The sequence below is a fragment of the Orcinus orca genome, chromosome X, assembly GCF_937001465.1.
Source record: "Orcinus orca chromosome X, mOrcOrc1.1, whole genome shotgun sequence".
Classification (NCBI taxonomy): Eukaryota; Metazoa; Chordata; class Mammalia; order Artiodactyla; family Delphinidae; genus Orcinus; species Orcinus orca.
In genome coordinates, this window is record NC_064580.1 from 17,071,209 (window position 1) to 17,087,335 (window position 16,127).

General features: G+C 45.5%; 1 protein-coding gene across 11 annotated transcripts in view; it reads right to left on the reverse strand.

Moving 5' to 3' along the window:
- The window catches only part of SH3KBP1 (SH3 domain containing kinase binding protein 1), a 343,640-nt gene that overhangs the window by 254,289 nt on the left and 73,224 nt on the right, over nt 1-16,127 (reverse strand). The window contains exon 1 of one of the 11 annotated variants that reach the window (XM_033411499.2): nt 5,759-5,895. The exons of 9 other annotated variants lie outside the window; for them this stretch is intronic. In XM_033411499.2, coding sequence (XP_033267390.1) covers nt 5,759-5,821 — 63 coding nt within the window. In that variant the 5' untranslated portion in view covers nt 5,822-5,895. Of the gene's footprint in view, nt 1-5,758; nt 5,896-16,127 lie in introns of those variants that run through there. One more of the 11 variants, XM_004283057.3, reaches the window with a different exon arrangement.

The following is a 16,127-nucleotide window of genomic DNA, read 5'->3' on the forward strand; positions in this document are numbered from 1 at the left end:
TTTTATGCAATTATAAAACAACTAGACTATCTTGTCACAGTATGCATTCCTTCCTAGGATCACCCAACTACTTAAATGATTTTTAAAATGTGCATACATTAATATTTACTCTTTGTTCTGCAAACTTCTCTGGGCTTTCACAAATGCATGTCATGTATCTAGCATCCAAGTATTATACAGAATATTTTGACCACCCTAAAAATTACCTGTGTTTCAGCTAGTCAACTCTCCTTCTATTCCCTAAACCCCTAGCAACCACTGATCTTTTTACTGCCTCTATAGTTTTGCCTTTTCCAGAATTTCCTATAATGTGGGGTCATACATTATTGTGCCTTTTCATACTGGCGTTTTCCACTTAGCAATATGTATGAAACATACATCCAGGCCTTTTCATAGCTCAGTAGCTAATTTCTTTTTATAGCTAAATAATATTACAATGAATGTAATATAGTTTGTTCATCTATTCACCTACTGAGGGGCATCTTGGATTTTTCCAGTTTCTGGCTATTATGAATAAAGTTACTATACATTCATGTACATGTTTTTGTGTCAACATAAGTTTTCAAATCATTTGGGGAAATATCTAGGGGCAGAAGTGCTAAGTCATATATATTTAGCTTTGTAAGAGTATGTTAACTTTTTGGGAAGCTGCCGAACTGCCTTCCAAAGTGGCTGTACCATTTTGCACTCCCATAAGCAATGAATGAAAATTATGGTTGCTCTGTAACCTCATAAGCAGAGGTGAAGTGTTGTTCAGCTATTTTATTTTTAATTGGGATATATGTATTCTTATATCTAAGTTTTAAGTGTTCTTTTTAATATTTTAGACATGAGTCCTTTATCAATGTGTTTTTGAAAATATTTTCTCCCGGCCTGTGGCTTGTATTATGTAGAGAACAAACATATGGAAACCAAGGGGGAAAGAGGGGGTGGGATGAATTGGGAGATTGGGATTGACATCTATACACTATTGACTCTATGTATAAAATAGATAATTAATGAGGACCTACTGTATAGCACAGGGAACTCTACTCAGTGCTCTGTGGTGACCTAAATGGGAAGGAAATCCAAAAATGAGGGGATATATGTATATATATATACATATATATATGTATATATGTATACATATGTATACATGTATGGCTGATTCACTTTGCTGTATAGTAGAAACTAACACAGTAAACTAACACAGTAAAGCAACTATACTCCAAAAAAATTTTTTTAAAAAGGAGTGAAATAAAAACAGCTGAGTTCCAAAAAAAAAATTTATAAGGTCCTCACCAGCATTCTGTGTGTGTGTGAGGGGGCGGGTAAGAACACTTCACTTGAGCCTACCTTCTTAAAACTTAAGTGCACAACACAGTACTGCTGCACAGCAGAACTTTACAGCATATTCATCTTGCATAAATGGAACTTTATACCCACTGAATGGCAACTTCCCATTTCCCTCTCCCCCCCAGCCCCTGGCAACCAAGGTATGGAAACAACATCCACCCATTGATGGATGAATGGATAAAGAAACCATGGCATATATATACAATGAAATATTATTCAGCCTTTAAAAAGAAGGGAATCCTGCTATATGCTGACCAGAATTCTTTGAAAAGAACAGAGAATGAAAGAGTGCATCACACACAGTGAAGGCAACTACTGCTTCAGGAAGTGTTTTGCAGCTACATGTATGTGTACATATATGCACATGTGTACTGTATGTGTACATGTATGCTAAGTTGCCAGGTTGTTTTTTAACGGCAAGACATAGTCAAAAAAAAGGCTTGGGGCTTCCCTGGTGGCGCAGTAGTTAAGAATCCGCCTGCCGGGGCTTCCCTGATGGCGCAATGGTTGAGAGTCTGCCTGCCAATGCAGGGGACATGGGTTCAAGCCCTGGTCTGGGAAGATCCCACATGCCGCGGAGCAGCTAGGCCCGTGAGCCACAACTACTGAGCCTGCGCGTCTGGAGCCTGTGCTCCATAACAAGAAAGGCCGCGACAGTGAGAGGCCCGCGCACCGTGATGAACAGTGGCCCCCGCTCGCTGCAACTGGAGAAAGCCCTCACACAGAAACGAAGAACCAACACAGAAAAAATAAATAAATAAATAAATAAATACATTTAAAAGTCATCTTCTTAAAAAAAAAAGAATCCGCCTGCCAATGCAGGAGACACGGGTTCGAGCCCTGGTCCAGGAAGATCCCACGTGCTGCGGAGCAACTCAGCCCATGCGCCACAACTACTGAGCCTGCGCTCGAGAGCCCACGAGCCACAACTGCTGAGCCCGCGTGCCACAACTACTGGAGCCCACGCACCTAGAGCCCGTGCTCTGCAACAAGAGAAGCCACCACAACGAGCAGCCCAAGTACCGCAATGAAGAGTAGCCCCAGCTCGCTGCAACTAGAGAAAAGCCCACGGCACAGCAACGAAGACCCAATGTAGCCAAAAATAAATAAATAAATTTATATTAAAAAAAAAAAGCCTAAGAGGGAATTCCTTGGTGGTCCAGTGGTTAGGACTCCACGCTTCCATCGTCAAGGGCCCGGGTTCAATTCCTGGCCGAGTCACTAAGATCCCGCAAGCCGCGTAGTGAGGGAAAAAAAAAAACAGCCTAAGGAACACTGAGTACACCAACAAATAATACGTGGATTTGGAAGCCAGAAAGACCTGGGTTCTGATTCTGGCTGCTTATGACCTATCTAACCTCTGTGAGCCTCCATCTCACCACCTCTAAAATGGGGGTAATACTATTTACTCCCCCGAGTTGGTGTTAAGGAATCAATGAGCTGGCAAACAGTCCACCAGAAAGCACTTAAGACACCATCCCCACCCCTGCCGCCATTTACATGGTGCCCTGGGCTAGGTTCCGTACCTGTAGGAAGGACGTTTAAAGGAAATATACAAAGATGGGCAGTGTCAACGCCGAGCCCCCATCACAGGACCCCCTCCAAGCCTCTCAGGAGAACAAATCATCACCGTTTGAGAGCCGCAGGGTGGGGAAGCTATTGCCCAGCACACTGGCTGATAAATCATCTAGCTGTGGGTTGTGACCAGAGGGAAAAATCACTTTCCAAGATAAGAGTGTTTTCCCATTCTTCTTGGCAGGAGGTGGGGAAAGGCAGAAGGGGAGGAAGGCCTTGTTAAAGAAATACGCATTTGTTTTAAGCAAATCACTTTGAAGACAGGTGGTTTTCATTTTGAGAACAAAAGTGATGCTTAAAACAGTTAGAGGGTGGCTCCTGATACCAGCCATGGGCTTGCCAGGAGAGGGAAACGGGGCCCTGGGGTCTGGAGTGCTCCCAAAGTGCCAGAGCAGTGACGGAGGCACATGGGGTGGGGAGGGTCTGGCACAGAAAAGAGGGAACTAACTTTATCAGCTTGCAGTCCCACACTACTTAAAAGGCATCCACTGTATCAGTCATCCAAAGCCTCTATTCGTTCAACAAATATTTGCTGAGCATCTACTATGTGTCTAGAACTGAGTTAGGCGCCGGGGATACAGTGGAATAAGACAGACAAGGCCTCTGCCCGCACCAGGGCTGAAATTCCAGTGAAGGAGACAGCAAGTGCCAAGTAAATCAATGAGGCAACAAGGGATTTACAGGCTGTGATGTAAGCGCCCTGCAAGAAATAGATGTGGTGATGTGACGGGAAGGGAGAAGGAAACTTAAGATGGAGGAAGTCCCTTTAGATAAGATGGCTCAGGAGGGCTTCTCTGAGTAACACTTGAAAGCAGAACAAGAGCCAGCCAAGCAAGAGCCAAAGAAAGGGTGCTCCCAGGAGAAAGCACCTCAAGTGCCTGGGCCCAGCAGCAGGAAGGGGCTCAGCAGGTGCTAGGGTGGCCAGGGCGGTGGTATGGTAGGAGGAAGTGGCCAAGTGGGAGGGTGACCGCGATGAGGCTGCAAAGATAGGCACGTGCCAGATCATACAAGGCACAGCCGGTGGTGGGCAAGAAGGTGGGTTCCAATGAAGAGCAACAGAGAGCTACTGAAGGTTGGTACATTGTGATACATGACTTTGATGTTGGTTAAGGAAAAAAAGGCACTCTTAAATCATTGCACACAAAACAAAATGTACAGATGATACAATGTCTCCAAAATCAAGGGTAAAAATTACCATTGTGTTACAGCTCATGAGTACAGTTATTAAGGAGTCTTGCCAGCTAGAGACAAACTGTTTTAGCCTAAATATGAGATGAAATACATGGAATTCAATGGGGGCAAAGGGGTGGGAGAACTTGTAACTGACAAGGGAACACTATTATTAGCAATTAACTCACAGGCAGCAAATATAAAGCACCCGGTAAAACTAATTAACAAGACAGGCTCTAGAAAATCCCCCTAAACAAGCAAACACACCTAATGGTGGGAAGGCAATTAGGAATTGACCCATGTGCATGGAGGTTGGCTGAATCCATGAACAGGATGACTGAAACAACTGGATGTAAAGTCACGGCGAAGTAGCTCTACACCTACTTCTGAATCAGAAATCAGATAAATTGCTGAGCAGTGTTCTTCGAGGTTTATCATTCCTTTTTCTTCTCCCTTGCGCCGGCTGAACATAGGTATTGATAACTTGGAAATTCAAAGCTGAAGCAGAAATGGCTCTTCTGAATGATCACTCTCCATCTAGGGCTCTTAGCACAGCCTCCCCAGTCCCCATGATCTCTAAGGCAAACAGATCTGTGAGACATGAGTGCGACACACTCACACCTTCTCCCCGAGACCTCCTTGTTCTGGGGAGTCATGTACCCATGAATAAAAGGGCAACCAGGCCAACTGGCCGGCCTCAAGATAAACCTATGACACCAACCAAGGGAACTCGACGGCCACAAAGGCTGCCCGCAAACAAGCTGGGGACAGCAACATGGGTGGCATTTCAGAGCCCAGCACACTGCTTGCACTGATGGTCTAATATCCCACTGAGGAAGGAGAAGGGGTAAAGGAGGGCAAAATACATCACTTAGGGAGTGCTGACCAAGTGCCAGGTGCTTTCACGCTCATCACTCCAAATAATACAGCAATCCCATGAAGTGCAGTGATCACAATTTTCAAGTGAGAAAAGTAAGACCAGGAGAGATTTTTGTTAGTGGCCCCAGGCTACAGTTAGCTGAGTGAGGATTTGAGCCTTGCCTGCCACCTGGGCTGGCATCGAGCAACAGGACAGTGACATGAAAAGCCCCCGATCTAACTTTCTGTCCTGCCTCCCTGTCATTCTCCTCTCCTGCCCCCTTATTCCTTCCCACCACAGGAAAGCTGGATTCCACACCTGGCTTCATCCCAGCCTCCCAACTCTGTCAGCTGCCTCAGAAATGTTACCTACTCCCAACCCTTGACAGGGACACTTCACCCGTGAAAGGGCCATCTGCAGGCGTGGGGACTCGGGGGTGGGCTTGGCTGACTGGGGTTGTCTCGTGTGCCGTGTCCCCTGGAAAAAACTCATTGACAGCGGTCAGGAGAAGGAAAGAGCCATCCCGCCAGATGACAGACCTGTTCCAAATCTTTATAGGTGCCGCTACCAAAGGGGCTCAGCCAAAAGCCACTTCTGTCACTGAGGAGGGCTTGGGGAAAGAAATTCCCTTCCTCCGCAAACAAGAAAACTGAAACACCTGGGTCCAAATGGAAAACGGTGTTGCTCACCATCTCGGAAGGACTGAGCCAGGACCAAATTCCCTATCGTGCCTCCCTCCAGGCCTACGAAGCAGTCGGGCAACAGGCTACAAAAGATGCAGACATAATAACAATCGAAACAGATGTATGGCCTACTTACAATCTCAGACGCATCGGCAGCACTCGGGGCTTTGGCTGCCGAAAGCTCCATACCGCGGAGCATGAAATGGTGAGAGCGGGCTGACTGTGTCTGAACTCTGGGCAGGAGTGTGTTCCGTGCTCGCCGAGAACTGCAAGTCCCTGTGATTCACTTGGCAGCAGAATTATTCTAAGCATCCTGTCCCGTACCCAGCCCACCCGCCCCTCCCGCTACATATTCACACTGGGTGGGTTTTTTTTTTTCTCTCTCTGTGCTTATTTCTCTCACAAATCGAGTGAAATGCGTTTTTTTTCAAAATGAATCCAGTCTCTGGCACTTGAGAGTGTGGAACCTTTATGACCCCGGGGAGAAAGAGGAAAAAGAGCCACCTAATTAGGAAGAAGTTGTAACTAACATCAGAGAGGAGAGCTGGAGAACCACAAAGTCTGCAGTCACAGCAAAATGGAGATTATTCGAGACAGCTGAAACACTCCACCCAGCCTCCAGGAGGGGACATGCACGGGAAACAAAGGGCATATGGTGTTTGCTTTCTTCAACATCCGTTCTCACCATTAAGAGCTGCACCAGCAAACGCTCAGTACTTACATGAGGACAAACCTCACTCCAAAATAGACTTGAAAATACAGCTCATAATCAAATAAATGACTGTGCAAAGCAGAGGCCTACCTTGATTTTTCTACTACATATAAAGCAAAGTTTAATAAAGTCCAGATAACTGGCAGAATGTCTATTTGGCTTAGTGAAGTGTGAATTACACTTGAAAGAAAGTCAATTTTTGTTAATTCCAAGTTCATATAGTAACTCGAAAACTGACATATTCAGGACAGGATTTTATTTTTTTTCCTCCAGGAGAGATTCCAACGGGCTAACTTAATAACTAGATAAGAATGATGTTCTATTATTTACTACTAGTGACATTTAAATATTTCTATCCTAAAGCAAACAGGTTTTTCTAAAGAGACTTAAATCATTAATATCCCACATAAGTTAATGTTACCACCATTCCCACTACTGCCCACACTATTACATCATCCAAAGGTAAACTTCAGAGCACTCCCTGACCAGACTGTGAGGAACTCCTGAACTGGTGAGATCTGAATTGATGACACTTTTCACAGAGACGTAAGGCTACGGTCAGCTTCAAAAATGCTCAGGTACCATTACTCACAAGCCTACCCAGCAGAGTCCACTCTTGGTCACAGGTGCCCACCTATCCCCCATAGAGCCCATTCCCAGCTCCGGAGTGGCAGCCTAATTAATTGCAAACCAATTATTGGTTCAGGGTGGGCAACAGGAACTCAGCTCACCCAATCAGACTGCAGGAAAGGCCTCCTCCTACATACCAGCTATGAACAAGGAAGCAGAGGGCCCCGCTTCCCCGCCAAAGGATGCCATCCTACAACCAGAGAAACCAGCCCTTGGGTGAAACTACTGCCAGACCGATACCATGGTGGAGAGACAGCAAGAACACAGGTCTATGATATCACATTAAGCAGCTGATCACACTGCCCTCAGGGTCCACCCTACCTGTAGCCTCCCGATTACTGAGATAACAAATATCCATGTTTAATCCAGTCCCAGAGAGGTTTCTGTTACATGTGATCTAAAGCACCGCTGACAGGAACGGTCTGCGGAGCCAAGAGCAAGAGTTTGTAATTTGGCAAAAGAGACTCCTCTAAAGTTAATAAAACACTCACAGAAAACATTCCGCTTAATGTTAAAGAAAAGGGAGAAATTACAAAGATGAGTGGTTGCCTAGGGCTGGGCGTGGAAATGGGAGTGACTGCAAATGGGCACAAGGTTTCCTTTGGGGGTGATGGACAAGTTCAAAAATTAGATTGTGGTGATGGTTACACAACTCTGTAAATATACTAAAAACCACTGAATGGGACACTTCTAATGGGTAAATTTTACAGTATATAAATTAGATCTCAATACAGCTGTTTAAAAAAAAAGGGGGGACTTCGCTGGTGGCGCAGTGGTTAAGAATCCGCCTGCCAACGCAGGGGACACGGGTTCGAGCCCTGGTCCGGGAAGATCCCACATGCTGCGGAGCAACTCAGCCCGTGCGCCACAACTACTGAGCCTGCGCTCTAGAGCCCACGAGCCACAACTACTGAAGCCCGCGCGCCTAGAGCCCGTGCTCCGCAACAAGAGAAGCCACCGCAATGAGAGGCCCACGCACCACAACGAAGAGTAGCCCCCGCTCGCCGCAACTAGAGAAAGCCCGCGCACAGCAAAGAAGACCCAACGCAGCCAAAAATAAATATAATGAATAAATAAATTTATTTTAAAAAAAAGCTACATGGGAGCAGATGCTCATTCAGGAGAAGTCACAGGTTGAGGAGACTTTTCCTCCATCCACACCTGATGGCAGCACGCCCCTGCTTAAAATCCTTCCTTCAGTGCTTCCTGGTAGAATCCAAGTTCCTTACAAAGGGACGCAAGGTCCCTGTCACCTCCCGACCTCACTTTCCCCAGCTCCCATTTTACTCGCAGGCGAGGCTCACTTCCAGAAACTCATCAAATTGTTTCCCCTCTGCCTCTGCTCACACGGCACCTGCTTCCTAGCTCGCTCTAGCTGTCCTCTTCACTGACCTAGTCCTTCCTATCGTACCCCAGCTCTTAGGTCCTCTCCCTTTGGGTTCCCTGAGCAGACTGACTGCTTGTCACAATGGGTTGAAAAAGTATGTTTCTGGGTCTATCTCTCCCACCAGGCTAGACTCCAGGGCCTAGAACAGCACTCCAGACATGACAGACACTTGATGGACACCCACTGAACTGGTCTGAGCTTTCTCTTTGGGGAAGGACACCAGCTTCTCCTATAGGTCCCTTGTGTCATTGACATTGGGGGTGGGAGAGCCAGAGGTAGGTCCCGCATGTCCTGGCTCCCGCCCACACCCACTTTCCTAGAGCGACTTCAGGCTCAGCAAGGGACACAGGTGCCCACAACATGTACAAGCCACCCTGTAAGAAATCCCTGTCTCCGACCATGCTGAGCACTTCTGCTTCTTGGCTCAAACGCTCCCTGATGCAGAAGGTAATGGTGACAGTGCACAGCATCTCTCTCACTGTGTACAAGCTTTCAAGCAAAGGAAGGGCAGGAATGTCTGACTATTTTTTCTGATTATGGGGTGTCCTTATTTATTTTTAACCCTTAGACAAGGTAAGGAGCTGGGGTACCAAAAGTCACAAACGCAGCAAGAATGGGAAACACTTGGTTTTAAAGCAAGACTACACATTTTAAAAGGGACCCAATAGATGCAGGAATGTTGGCAAGATCGTCTCCACCTGGTGTCTGATCTTCCTGCAGATCTCAGGGGAAAAGATTAATAGCAAAATTTAAGAAATGTTAAAAAGCCAGTTCCTGGAGAGTCTCAGTGTTCAAAAAAAAAGAAAAAGTCACTCTGTGAAAGGAACAACCTGCAGAAACCCACCGTGGAGTTGGCGCTCCATCACAACAAAGATACGGCCCAGCCCTCCTGCTTGTCCCGGCTCTCGCTCTTGGAACACCACCACAAATGAAACTCCAACACAGGAGCGAGGAAAGAGCTGAAACAACACTTCAAATATTCACAACGGTGATTTCAACTCCTACCTCATAATCATGACTCCTCTTTCCCATATTTGGGTCCCAGCTTCCCTGGACACACTCCGGGAACCTTCACAGACATTATCTAATGCTGAGCAGGTCAGCAAACCAACCGTTAAGTACTCTCCTTTTTCTCTATGCTCCCTGATTTAAGCCAGCCTGGGCACAATCAAGAACTGGTCAATTCCCTTGGCGGGCCGGGGTGGGCGGGCTTTCTCAGGGAGTTTAGATCAAACAGGAAGCCCTTGGGATGTCAGATAGTTTGTCTTTAAACATCTCAATCTGATTCCAACAGTGAAGTTTTCAAAGCTGTCATTATCCCCCTTCTCCCCTACCAAAAGAAAAACAAAGGTGACAGATTTATTACCAAATCACTTCAGTAGCTTTTTTTTTCTCCCTAAATACCTGCCTAGCCTCAGCCCCTGTGACTCTAATCCAATCAGTTTGGTGTGTGGACTGGGAATCCATGGTGTTCAAACTCCCCCAGGTGATTCAGGGGATCAAGACAGCCCCAAAATAGAGGGCTGGGTGAAAAGGGTCAGTTACACCCTTGTTACTAAAAGAAGCATCAATCTCGGCCTTCCCCCATTCACCCAGCCTAGACCCCCTGAATCCGAATCTGCATTTTAACAAGATGGGAAAGGACGGATCTGGAAAGCTGGAAGGCACGATAGAGCTTGAGAAGCTCGGGCTATACCATCACCTGGCTTCACAGTCTCCTAGGCTGTGTTTTATTTGTTTCCCCTTCACAAGTGAGAGACGCAGCAGTGGGAGATCACCATCAGAATTCACATCCCACAGTTTGTCAGGATCTTACTGATGAACGACAAAAGGGCCAAATCCCGCTCCCTCCCTCCCACCCTCCCAGAAACTATTAGATTAAATGTAAAGGGAGTCAAAAGACTAGACACAGCCTGTTTTTTCAATAAAAGCAATACATTTTTCCATTTGTGCTGGCAGCGTCAACACTTACATTACTGCGCATGTTTAAAGCTACCAGCCACATTCGACTCCTACATGGGCACAGCAGCAGGACCTGCAAAGTCTTTGAATATTAAAGAGCTCTACGTGGACCCAAAGCACGCCAAGGTGAATAATTCTTAGGACTCATGAGAACTATTAATTGCATCCATTCTTAAAAATCAATATACTTCAAGAAACTTTTTAAAAATTCATAAGCTTATTTCTCTTGTTCAAATAACATCATAAGGCCTTCACAGGAAGTCGTGGTTCCAAGTGAATGTAGCTGCATATTAAAAAAAAAAATCTCTCAGTAGCCTAACACCCAGCTCAGCAAAGATTTCTAGCAGGTTCTTAGAACCTGACAGATTATGGTACCCGGTACCCCTCATGCTAATTAAGCTCTGCATTGTTGTTGTTGTTGTTTTAAAATTTATTTATTTATTTTTGGCTGTGTTAGGTCTTCACTGCTGCGCGCGGGCTTCCGCTAGTTGTGGCGAGCGGAGGCTACTCTTCGTTGCGGTGCGTGGGCTTCTTAATGCCGTGGCTTCTCTTTGTTTCAGAGCACGGGCTCGAGGCACATGGGCTTCAGTAGTTGTAGCACGCGGGCTCAGTAGTTGTGGCTCGCGGGCTCTAGAGTGCAGGCTCAGTAGTTGTGGCACACGGGCTTAGTTGCTCCGCAGCTCATGGGATCTTCCCAGACCAGGGCTTGAACCCGTGTCCCCTGCGTTGGCAGGCGGATTCTTAACCACTGCGCCACCAGGGAAGTCCAGTTGTTGTTGTTTTAATGTAGCCAAGGCCACCCAGACAATCCTGTACCCCTGTACCATAGTACAATCAGGAGTGAGAGAGCATGGACTCGAATTAAACCACCAACAGGTTCAAATTCAGCTCTGGCATTGAGTATTTGTTCTCCCCTGGGCAAGTTACTTAAACTCTCTGGTCCATGGGAAATGCTGTATAAGAACAGACCTACTAGAGAAGGGACTTGAGGATATGGGGAGGGGGAAGGGTAAGCCGGGACGAAGCGAGAGTGGCATGGACATATATACACTACTAAATGTAAAAATAGATAGCTAGTGGGAAGCAGCCGCATAGCACAGGGAGATCAGCTCGGTGCTTTGTGACCACCTAGAGGGGTGGGATAGGGAGGGTGGGAGGGAGGGAGACGCAAGAGGGAACAGATATGGGAACATATGTATAACTGTTTCACTTTGTTATAAAGCAGAAACTAACACACCATTGTAAAGCAATTATACTCTAATAAAGATGTTAAAGAAAAAAAAAGAAATGTTGTATAGGAGTTTGCTGTTTTTCCCTCCCAGTATGTAGTACCATAAATGATACAGATAAGAGAACTATGTACACAGGAGGTGCTCAATTATTACTACTGGTTAGAGAACACTCCACCCAGATTGCATTTCCTTCAACGAATGTTTCATTACCCAACACGAGCAACCTTCTGGTTGTATCAAGAGAGGTGCTTGCGGGAAAGTTCTTTTTTCTTTCCTCTAATGGCAAAAAAAAAAAAAAAAGAAAAGAAAGGAAGAAATCAATGAATATGTAAAGTTCTCCCCCTCAAATCGTGTACTTAATATGGTTTATTTATATTATGACATTTATTCTCAGTGGATAAGCATTATTATAGAAAAAATTATGAAAAGCATTTGAGCAGGTGAAAAATGCATTCTACAAAACAGCAGACTGGTACCAATGACATAACACTTATTGAGATCACAAATGCTGCTTTCCAGAACGTTCTGGGTAGGCAAATGCCAGACAATTGCCTTCACAGTATTAATACTACATAGTAATATATGTAGTAGTAAGAGAGCAGAGGGAATTGGGATGTTGAAACTGTTTAAGCTACCCATTTTCATCTGTTTTTAAGCACTCATAACAAATGAACAAATGATAGATCATTCAGTGTATTTATTAAATCCACTTCCCTGGGCAGTTTCACTAGCCAACACTTTAACGTAAACTGAGTTGCCCTAAGAATTAAACAGTAATGTTCCTTTATTTTTCCCCCCACCAGAGGCTCATTTTCAGAACACCCATCCTTCCAGTTAGTTCTTACGAGGCAATCATGAGAAGTCGGGCTACTGGTGTTCAGATACCAAGCCTGACCTATAATACAGCTGCAATCTCCATCAAGTCAGGTAACTGCTGTGGGCTTCAGTTTTCTGTCTGTAATACAGGAATAATCACTACCTGGGGTGGGGTTGGGGTGAGGATTAGCTGAGTTAATGCACATTCCCTACAATTAGGAGAGGAGTAAGTAATACACCGTTACTGGATAAATAATAAGGCCTCTACTCACAACAGCAAATTCACATTCCTTTTCACTCTGTGCCAGGTCCTGAAGTGGTTATAAAAAAGGTAAAATAGGCTCTCCCCGTCCCTCAAAATGGGGCGGGGTAGGGGAGAGGAGTAATTACTGTCTGTGTTTAAAAAAGAGAAGAAGAATGAGAGCAGGAGGGAACCCACCCACTACTTCCTCCCTGGGTTTAGCCTTGACAGTGACTCAGCTGCAAGGGTCGCTCTCATCAGCAATATCTCCCTAGCGCTGTGACCTTCTAAAGCTGAGGGGAGCCAAGCTTGTTCATGCCTCAGGGCCTTTGCACTGGCTGTTCTCGACTTAGATGGCCCGAGTAATGACAGGAACCTCCTCATCACTCAGGTGTGAACTACAATGTCACCTCCCCCAAGAGGCCTTCTCTGATGACTCTGGCTGAAACAGCTCACACTCCACCGGTCAGTCACTCTATCCTTTCCCCCTCCTGTATTTCTTTGTTGCATGTTTCATGGTTTACAGTTTGTTTGGGTTTTTTTTTTTTTTTTTGCTTGTCTGCAGTTAGGCTCTCTTTCCTCTGTTACAATGTACGCTCTCTAAGGGCACAGACCTTGTGAAGCACATTCCTAAAATGGCACCTGGCACACGAAGGGCATTCAGTGTACAGAGCTAGGTAATATATGTGTTTGATAGTTTCAACAGCTGTGTCATATCTGCGTCTGGTTCCGATGATTGCTTTGTCTCTTCAGACTGCATTTTCTTGCCTTCTGGCATGGCTTGTAATTTTTTGGTTAAAAGCCAGACATTTTGTATAGAGCAGTAACTACTGAGGTCAATGAGCCCTAGTATGGGGATTTATGTTAATCTAGTCAACAGTTCGGCTATGTTGACGTGGGTTGTTCCTATGGACATCAGAAACTTCAAATTCCTCTAGTGATCTTCTTTTTTTGGTCCCCCTCTTGGCTTTGGGGTTTCCCTTTGTACTGCTCCCCAGAGAGAGCCTGTCTCTAGCAGCTCTCCCTGCTATGATCCATTGTTGTTACTCCTGAAGGCTTGTTAGCATGCTGGGGGGGAGAATAGGTTCTCCTCAGTCTCTGGAGTGCACATGGGGCCGGGGCCTGTGTCTGGGAGGTGAGGGTTCCCCTTCACAACAGCTTCTGCCCCTCTTCCGGGGACAGAGCTCCGCCACCCCTTTTCCCCAGCTGCAGGGGGTGCTCTCCAGCGTTCTTAGTCCACAGCCTTGATGCCCTTCTCCATGCAGATTAAGACTTTATTTTAGGTGAGGTGGGGGGCTGGGGCTGAGTGGAATTCCTTCCCCCAGCTGCAATGGCATTTCACCAGTGCCCTCAGACCATGTCCTTCCCCCTGCAGAATAAGCCTTTTGTTCCTTAAGGGACAAGGGTCTGAGTGGATTTCTCAGTGGCTCCTGAGCCAGTACCCCCAGCCCACACCGTGAGTTTTCTCTGGATTTTCCTCAGTCTCCCCTGTGAGAGCCAGGTGGGGCTCCTGGAGGGAAAGCCTGCAAAAGGGTGGGACCCCCTTCTACCCCAGTGCTGCCTCCAGGAGCTTCACACTCAGGTTAGCCCACACTCAGCCTCCGGCAATCTGTCAAAACTTCAGCTTCATCTTTCTACCTACTGCTATGGTGTCTGGTGGCTTCTGTCTCTAGTAAACAAAAGTCTTCTGTCTCAGAAAGTGCCCCCCTCTCTCTCCAGATTTTGAAATGGCCGTCTGCTCTGCGAACTCAGTTCTCTATTAATTTCTAGTCTGTCCAGATTTTTTCTTATAAGCGTGGGAGGGACGTTTTTGCAGCTCTCTACATCTCTGAGCTGAAACCAGAAGTCTCTTCACTGGTTTTTAAAGAATCAAAAGTAAGTATGACAAAACGGTAACATTTGATAAAACTAGGTGGTGGGTAGGTAGATGTTGTTTATATTCTCGTGCCCTTCTATTATTTTAATAGTTCAGGGACATTTCAAGATCAAGGTGTGGGTGGCCACGGTGGAAAACAGCACTATTGTATAAATAGACTGAGATATGTATACAACATTTGGTTCTTGTTCAACAATATATAGAAATCACCTGAATTTTAAAAAACAACCATCATTTTTGGCAACACTTCAGAAACTGTCATGAAAATACATAAATCACCCCAATACCATTAAAATTTAGTGTTACAGAACTAAAAGAAGAAACTAAAATAGAAAAATTAATGTCCTGAAAGAGAACAATTTGTGCATGTTTATAAATCAAAGTATATGACAATATTACATGTTAATTGGTTCACTGTCCTTTAAACTGATAGCCAACCATTATTATTCATATTCATGGGAATTTGAAGTTACTAATGCATGTGCCTGTGGAGCATAGGTCATTCCGCAAGTGCTGGATCCCAGGCTGCAGTATATCAGGCAACACGTGGGAAGCTAACATCGCAAACCTCGGACTGCCACACCTCCCCTTACCTGCATTCCTAATTTAATATAACCGTTAATCGCATATGAATGAAAGCAGCAATGGCTTGGTAAGATCCATCTCATGCAAAGAACTTTCCCTTTTACTTAAATAATTCACTACCTTAGATAATAGCAAGTAAATTATACGCTATGAAAAAGAATGAACCATTAATGACTCCAAAACTTCAGATTAATCTTAAGGATTGTACATTAAATTCAATTAAACTAGATGAATATTTAACACACTTCTTCTCTATACTTACAACCATTCTAGCCACTCTGGGGAAAAAGCGGGTAGACATGAATAACCTACCAATCTCTGCCATCACAACAGACCCCATGGTGGGTTACAGGGCTGAGAGGAGCCTGCGTGACCACGCAGTCTGGGAATGGCAAATGCCTGGCACAGGCCAAGAAGGGCCCTACGGTACGTTGCATTAGCAAAGAGGTTGACTTTTAATTAATTTTATGCTTTAGTATTCACTTGCACATGCCAATTAAAAGGAAAAAAAGGAAATACCATTTTAAGTAAGGTGGATGCGTTTGGCTTTTATTGTAATGAATGAAGACAGGCCTAAGTTTGGCTGTAATGAGCCTTAAATGGGATGACTCCACCAATGATCAATCTATAGCTTTAATTACCATGTGTGGCTCTGTTAGACGTACCCCAGGTAGAACTGGAATCAGAGTGACCAGTTAGACAGCTAAATAACACACTTTCCCCTGCCTGAGAACCATCGCTTGTCAACTGTGCTATGTCGTTACCAGAGCTGTTTACACAACAGCTACATCCCTGCATTGCAACAGGCTCGAAATTAAATTGCACCTCCAGCTCGAGGGCTGGGGATGATGTTAGGCTGACAGTTGGCAGCACCCCAGACTGATGGTCACCTTAAAATACCTGTTAATGGGGCTTCCCTCGTGGCACAGTGGTTAAGAATCTGCCTGCCAATGCAGGGGACACGGGTTTGAGCCCTGCTCCGGGAAGATCCCACAGGCCCCGGAGCAACTAAGCTCGTGTGAGACAACTACTGAGCCTGTGCTCTAGAGCCCGCAAGCCACAAC